At 45.9% G+C, this 7,500-nt stretch overlaps 1 protein-coding gene across 1 annotated transcript in view; it reads left to right on the forward strand.

Annotated features, from left to right (window-relative positions):
- Positions 1–4,994: 4,994 nt before the first annotated feature.
- Positions 4,995–7,500, forward strand: part of plk4 (polo-like kinase 4) — a gene marked incomplete at both ends in the record, with an annotated part of 12,073 nt that continues 9,567 nt past the window's right edge. Inside the window, 5 exons of the mRNA XM_080850305.1 lie at positions 4,995–5,096; positions 5,299–5,394; positions 5,966–6,061; positions 6,410–6,524; positions 7,186–7,500. The exon at positions 7,186–7,500 is cut by the window's right edge and continues 634 nt beyond it. Of these exons, the coding sequence (XP_080706431.1) occupies positions 4,995–5,096; positions 5,299–5,394; positions 5,966–6,061; positions 6,410–6,524; positions 7,186–7,500 (724 nt within the window). The remainder of the gene's footprint in view (positions 5,097–5,298; positions 5,395–5,965; positions 6,062–6,409; positions 6,525–7,185) is intronic.

The raw sequence follows: 7,500 nt of genomic DNA on the forward strand, positions 1-7,500 counted from the left end.
TCCACCAGCCAACCAACCAGCCAGCCTTCACACACACACAAACTGCTGTACACATCACACACACACACACACTGCTGTACACATCACACACACACTGCTTTACACATCACACACACACACACACTGCTGTACACCTCCGTCAGACACCTGACCTGACTTCAGACATTCACACATACAGACCTGACACACCCACACACACACACAACCTGAGTTCAGACATACACACACACATAACACTTGACACACACAGACACACAACTGACCTGGCTTCAGACATTCACACTAACACAGACCTGACCCCTCACACACACACACACACACACACACACGTGACGCTCTTCACACACACCTGAAACTCTGTGAATGGCTCAAGTCTTCTTCATGGCTGTGTGTGCATCTCCTCTCCAGCTGCTCCTCATCCTCCCCTCCTGTTCACCTAGGTTTCCTGTAGCGGACCCCCCCCCTCCACACACACACACACACCCCCACCCCGCCCCATGTGTACCTGCTGCGTGCCCCCCCCCCCCCCCTGTAGCCAGTAGCAGTACTGTAGCTAACTAGCGAACATGAAGCTGGTCCGCCTGAATGAAGAGTGTGATGTGGGCGGGGCTAGCCCTGAGTCTTACTGCACATGCCCAGAGCAGCCCTTCCCAGAAGGCCATAGGGTTTGGCCAAGGCTCTCGTCTGGCTGTTGCTCGGGGAGTCTGGCGCTTGGGCGTGTGCACTAACACTATATATATCTACTATATATATATTTCTATTTAAAGTGTGACATTGGAGATTGTGTTGTGTGGAGTGTGTAAATATGATGTTAGTGTATCTCACTGGGGGGTGTGCTATGCGTGAGGCTTTAAGACAAACCTAGGGAAGTTAACTCAGAGTAAGCGGTAAACCTCCTAATAGCAGAGCCCTGGGTGAGTTAACTCAGAGTAAGCGGTAAACCTCCTAATAAGAGAGCCCTGTGGCTTCAGTCTCCTAGCCAACACAAAGCCTAAGGGCTCCTCTTTTAGGAGCTTTACCGCTTACTTACCGCGGTTACTGTCTTAACCACGTTCTTGGAATACCCCCCTGGACAGGTGCTGCCATGGCGCTGCTTGCTGGCACAGAGTCAGGCAGGTTTAGACGGGGAGCTCTGGGTTGTGTATCCTGCATCCCCATGGGTGAGATGTGAGCTCTGATGATGGAAATTAAACCAAGCAGACTTGTCTGTCTGACACACACTCCAATCATCCTGTGTCCTGGGTCTATTTCTGTCCTGTGTGGTTTGTGTGTGTGTGTGTGTGTTAGTGTGTGTGTGTCTGTGTGTGTCTGTGTGTGTGTGAGGAAGAAAGAAAGAGAGCGCCAACATGTGCTGTTAGGTTTAAGGTAAAATCTTGTCTGAGGTGGAATAAGTATGAACGGTAAGTAGCATTATCGAGTTTTGGTCTAAACCTAGCGAGCATACCATAACCTAGAGAGCTAACCCAAACCTAGCGAGCTAACCTAAACCTAGCAAGCTAACCTAAACCTAGCGAGCATACCATAACCTAGAGAGCTAGCCCAAACCTAGCGAGCTAACCTAAACCTAGCGAGCATACCATGACCTAGAGAGTTAACCCAAACCTAGCGAGCTAACCTAAACCTAGCGAGCATACCATAACCTAGAGAGCTAACCCAAACCTAGCGAGCTAACCTAAACCTAGCGAGCATACCATAACCTAGAGAGCTAACCCAATCCTAGCGAGCTAACCTAAACCTAGCGAGCATACCACCTAGAGAGCTAACCCAATCCTAGCAAGCTAACCTAAACCTAGCGAGCTAAAGCGAGCCAACCTAAACCTAGCGAGCTACCTGCCTAAGAATCATGCAAACACCTTGCAAACACCAACAGCCCAGTTGGCACTGATGAAGGCTTGCTAATGTGCTAACTGCCATCTTTTGGGTTTATTATTAGTGATGTGCTGTGAGCACTTGTCTTACATTTTCGCTGGGTGTTTTGATCCAAAACAACATAACTGTATTGTGCATAGCCTGGGCAGCTAGTTCGAACAACAAGTGTCTGTCCATCACATGACCATATACCAACAGGTGTGTTTATATGTCCTTCAAATGACCATATACCATCAAAATTGATTTGAAGATGATACCAAAAGTAGTTGCTATGAAAACACCTCAAACACAAAAAGGGCCAGCAAGACTGATGACCAACACGTAAGCAATAGTTATCTGAGGCCTCCTACCTGTCAATTAAGGTGAATATGTGAAAATGCTTACTGAGTATGCATCTGGAGTTATAGGATACAATAATAATAATGCATTTTATTAGTAGCGCACTTTTCATCTAAAAGAATCTCAGAGTGCCAATATGTGAGTATGGTAATAAAGTATGCATTGGGAGTATGGATATATCCATCAGTCTCGGCCACCAAACTGGACAGGAACAGACAACAACGGACAGTCAGGTCTGCAGAAACTGCCCGAACTGCCCACCATCCAGGACCTGTACACCTCCAGAATCAGGAAACGGGCATGGCAAATCATTACACCAAAAGCACCACACAGAAACAGTTTCTTGCCCCTCGCCGTCACACTCATGAACAGTAAACTCACTGTAACGCACTGTGTAATAACCCTGGAACACTATAATACCCACTGTACAAATTATGCCTACAAATTATATTTATTTATTTTATTTTAAACTGTTTTGTTTTATATTTCTGTGTAAGTACATTGAGAGCCACTTAACCTGGATTCAAATTCCTTTTTATGTGTAGGCTACACTAACTTACCAATTAACCATTAAACACGATTCTGATTCTTATTCTGATCTGATATAGTAGGCTATACATGGCCAGGCTTGCATGGGGAGTAGTGGAATACATCATGAGCAGAATGCGGATTTAATTCTTAAAACTTGGTTTCCTCCTTTTTCTTTTCTAAGGTTACATTGTGCTGTTGACTTAAAGAATACGCTTAAGTGAAAGCCATTTTACTGATGTCTCTTTTCTGTGGTCTTCATTTGCACATTTACATTTAGTCATTTAGCAGACGCATACATTTAGTCATTTAGCAGACGCATACATTTAGTCATTTAGCAGACGCATACATTTAGTCACTTAGCAGACGCATACATTTAGTCATTTAGCAGACGCATACATTTAGTCACTTAGCAGACGCAATGTAAATGTGCAAATGAAGACAACAGAAACGTTGGCATTGAGGTAATACCAAAGTAACGGAATGTTATCAAATAACATTACTTTAATATTTTGATACTTGGAATAGGTTACTTAATACAATTACCAGTAGCCTACAATACAATTACTGTAGCCTAGCCTATTTAGTGTAAGCATATGCAGCAGCAAGTGTTTCTCCAGAACTGATATAATTGGCTAGTTTATTCCACCAGAGGTTAATAGTCTGGATTGCAATCTTTACTTGAAGCCGAAATGTCGTTCATTAAATTTAGGAGCATGTATGAAAAGTGTTTTGTATTTAATACGCTTTAAGACTAAATGGTACAATAAAAGTTGAGGTCGAAGCTTTATATATTCAGTCATACACATTAATCCAGGACTTTGTGAGGGTTTGCTGTGATTGTTGCGACCAAAACTGATTGAATTTGATGAGGAAATTGTGTAAAATTGCGGTGTTTTTGATACACACCGGCGTAGATTCCTGTAGGATTTCCATATTCGAATAACATCGATCGCAAATAATGCAGAAATTCTATGATAGATTTTGTTTTGCGGAAATATTGTAGCAACAACAGAAAATTGTAATCTGCAATTACAACTGAAGCAAATTCATATCAGTGAAATTGTCAATTCGCAAGATCGCAAAATCCTAAAAGGATGATCAGACCCCGCGTACGGGATTTGAACCAAAGCTGGAGGCTACGCCAACTGGCCAATCAAAACTATATGTGGGGTGTTTTTAAAATGACGTAGAACTGACGTCGCCATGAATGTAACGGGCGCGTATTTTCAAAATGGAGGAAACACAAACTTTTTGGAGGGGATTGTATTCGCATGATTTCTGCTTGCTGCACAATGAGGATATCAGCCCATGACACTTTTCCCATACAGATTTATTGGTATTCATTGATTCTCTGATGGTCCCATAGAAATACACGAAGATGAGTACCTCCATTGGCGATAAAATAGAGGTAAGCAAACATGTTATGCTAGCTAGCTAGCCAGCCAATGTGAATTTGCACTGCACTACACGTTAGCTAGCGATAACTTGACTACCGATACCTAATGCTAGTTATGTGAATTACACATACATACTTACATGAGGAATCCAATAGTACTTTATCGTAATTTATGTTTGCAGACGATTTTAACAGTGCATACGATTGCTTGCTTATTCATTCATTGACTGTACTGCATCTGCATATTAAGCCTACTGAACCTTATCTGTTTTGGTAGCTAGTTATGATGGCTAGCTAGGAATAGTTAGTTTGGGAACCCAAATCTAAGTATGTTGAAGTTGGTTTATCTAACGCTTTCTTAACGCTTTATTTAGTGTTTTTGTTGTTGTTGTTTTTTTTGTTGTTGTTGTTGGTTACCTAACAATGCAAAATTGTTGTAAGAACTCCGCAACATCATTTATTTTGTATAAGTATACGATTCTCAAGTGTTGAAGTCATTTGATGGAGGAGACACTCTGTTTGCAAATGTTTGTTATGAAACGTTCCCCAGACAGTTTTACCTGGCGTTCAGCACTATGCTACCTAACTCCTTTGAGTTTCACGTTACATATTGACAGCTATTCCCATGTGACTGCTCCAGGGGGATTTGATGTTAACGTTAGATCATATTGACAGGTGGGGTGGTTTAATTAGCGGCAAGAAAGCCGCGCTAGTTGCAGCGTCTGTTGGCGAAATGTCATCAACAGATGTAGCCAGGTAACTAAGGACGCTTAAAACAAAGCTAGTCGTTCGCGTCCTTCCCACCACACATAGAAGCACAACATATCCCTAAACCTGCGTTCGGCAGAGCTCCGGGACGATGTTTGACAAAGTTTTACATTTATTGCAAAACCTGACTGTAAAAGGCAAAGTGCCCAAAGATGACCGCATCTTGGGCCCAACGGAGGATCTTCGGATCGAGGTAAAGTGATGAGCTGCCTGTCGCGGCTAGTGTCTCTGTGATTAGTGGTAGTGTGTTGGACAGCCTGTTCTCGGAGAGGTCCCTTATTAATGCATGGAAGAATGTGATGTAATGACGTAATGTGATGCTACCGGGCAAGAATGTGATGTAATGAAGTAATGTGATGCTACCGGGCTGGTCCAAACTTTGACTCTTGTTTCAGGACTTTAAAGTCCTCACCCTGCTGGGGAAGGGCTCCTTCGCCTGTGTGTACCGAGCCAAGTCCATCAACACGTCCATGGAGGTGGCCATAAAGACGGTAAGGTGTGTGTGTGTGTGTGTGTGTGTGTGTGTGTGTGTGTGTGTGTGTGTGTATACCGAGCCAAGACCATCAACACATCCATGGAGGTGGCCATAAAGACGGTAAGGCGACCCAGGTAGTCCTGGTTAATTACTGCGCTGGCTTTCCCTCGGCTGGCAGCCATATGGATGCCCTGCCCTGGTGTGCCACGGGGACCTCGTGTGTGTGTGTGTGTGTCTGAGTGTGTCTGAGTGTGTGTGTGTGTGTGTGTCTGAGTGTGTGTGTGTGTGTGTCTGAGTGTGTGTGCCGCGGGGTCCTCATGTCATGTCCTCTGTGTGTGTGGTGTGTGTGTGTGTGTGTGTGTGTGTGTGTGTGTGTGTGTGTGGACCTCATGTCATGTCGTGTGTGTGTGTGTGTGTGTGTGTGTGTATGTCGCGGGGACCTCATGTCATGTCCTATGTGTGTGTGTGTGTGTGTGTGTCGCGGGGACCTCATGTCATGTCCTCTGTGTATGTGTGTATGTGTATGTGTGTGTGTGTGTGTGTGTGTGCCGCGGGGACCTCTCATGTCATGTCCTCTGCGCCCCCAGATTGACAAGAAGGCGATGCACAAGGCAGGGATGGTGCAGCGCGTCATTAACGAGGTGGAGATCCAGTGCCGCCTGAAGCATCCCTCCATCCTGGAGGTAAAGTGTGTGTGTGTGTGTGTGTGTGTGTGTGTGTGTGTGTGTGTGGAGATCCAGTGCCGGCTGAAGCATCCCTCCATCCTGGAGGTAAAGCTCGTTTCCACATGACATCTGGCACAGGGCACGGGGGGGGGGGGGGGGCTTTGAGGACAGTAATGACATGACAAGCTGTGTGTGTTTCAGCTGTATAATTACTTTGAGGACAGTAATGACGTGTGTGTGTATGTGTGTGTTTCAGCTGTATAATTACTTTGAGGACAGTAATGACGTGTGTGTGTGTGTGTGTCAGCTGTATAATTACTTTGAGGACAGTAATGACGTGTGTGTGTGTGTGTGTGTGTGTTTCAGCTGTATAATTACTTTGAGGACAGTAATTATGTGTACCTGGTGCTGGAGATGTGTCCTAATGGGGAGATGAGCCGTTACCTGAAGGACCGCAAGAAACCCTTCACAGAAAAGGAAGGTGTGTATTTGTGTGTGACTGTTGAAGGCAGGGAGGGTGTCAGATGGGCTTTTTGTGTTTGTGTAGAGTCGTACGTGAACAGGTGTGTGTGAACAGGTATGTATGTATGTAAGTGTGTGTGTGTGTGTGTGTGTGTGTGTGTGTGTGTGTGTGTGTGTGTCTCTCCTAACTGAAGAGGGCCATCAGGCGTCTGTGACTTCTTTATTTCCTCCTTTATAGCCTGGTTGCTTAAGTTGATGCATGTGTGTGTGTGTGCTTTGGGGCGTGTGTGTGTGTTTGGGGACACCTGTCTGTTTGGGGGGCACGTGACGTGTATGTTTGGTGGCGTGTGTGTGTGTTTGGGGACACCTGTCTGTTTGGGGGGCACGTGACGTGTATGTTTGGTGGCGTGTGTGGGTGTGTTTGTTTGTGGGGCACGTGATGTGTGAGAAGAACCTCTGTGTTTTATGGGTAGTAATGTTCTCCTATGTGTGTGTGTGTGTGTGTGTGTGTGTGTGTGTCTGTGTGTGTGTCTCTGTGTGTGTGTGTGTGTCTGTGTGTGTGTGTCTGTGTGTGTGTGTGTGTGTCTCTGTGTGTGTGTGTGTCTCTGTGTGTGTGTGTGTCTGTGTGTGTGTGTGTCTGTGTGTGTGTGTGTGTGTGTGTGTGTGTGTGTGTGCTTCAGCGCGGCACTTCATGCAGCAGATCGTGTGTGGGATGCTGTACCTGCACACCCACGGCATCCTGCACCGCGACCTGACGCTGTCCAACCTGCTGCTCACCTCCTCCATGAACCTGAAGATCGGAGACTTCGGCCTGGCCACGCAGCTGCGTCTGCCCGAGGAGAAGCACTTCACCATGTGCGGCACGCCCAACTACATCTCCCCCGAGGTTGCCACGCGCAGCGCCCACGGCCTGGAGTCCGACGTCTGGTCGCTGGGCTGCATGTTCTACGCCTTCCTGACGGGGCGGCCGCCCTTCGACACCGACACCGTCAAAC

Source organism: Sprattus sprattus (assembly GCF_963457725.1).
Source record: "Sprattus sprattus genome assembly, chromosome: 13".
Taxonomy (NCBI): Eukaryota; Metazoa; Chordata; class Actinopteri; order Clupeiformes; family Clupeidae; genus Sprattus; species Sprattus sprattus.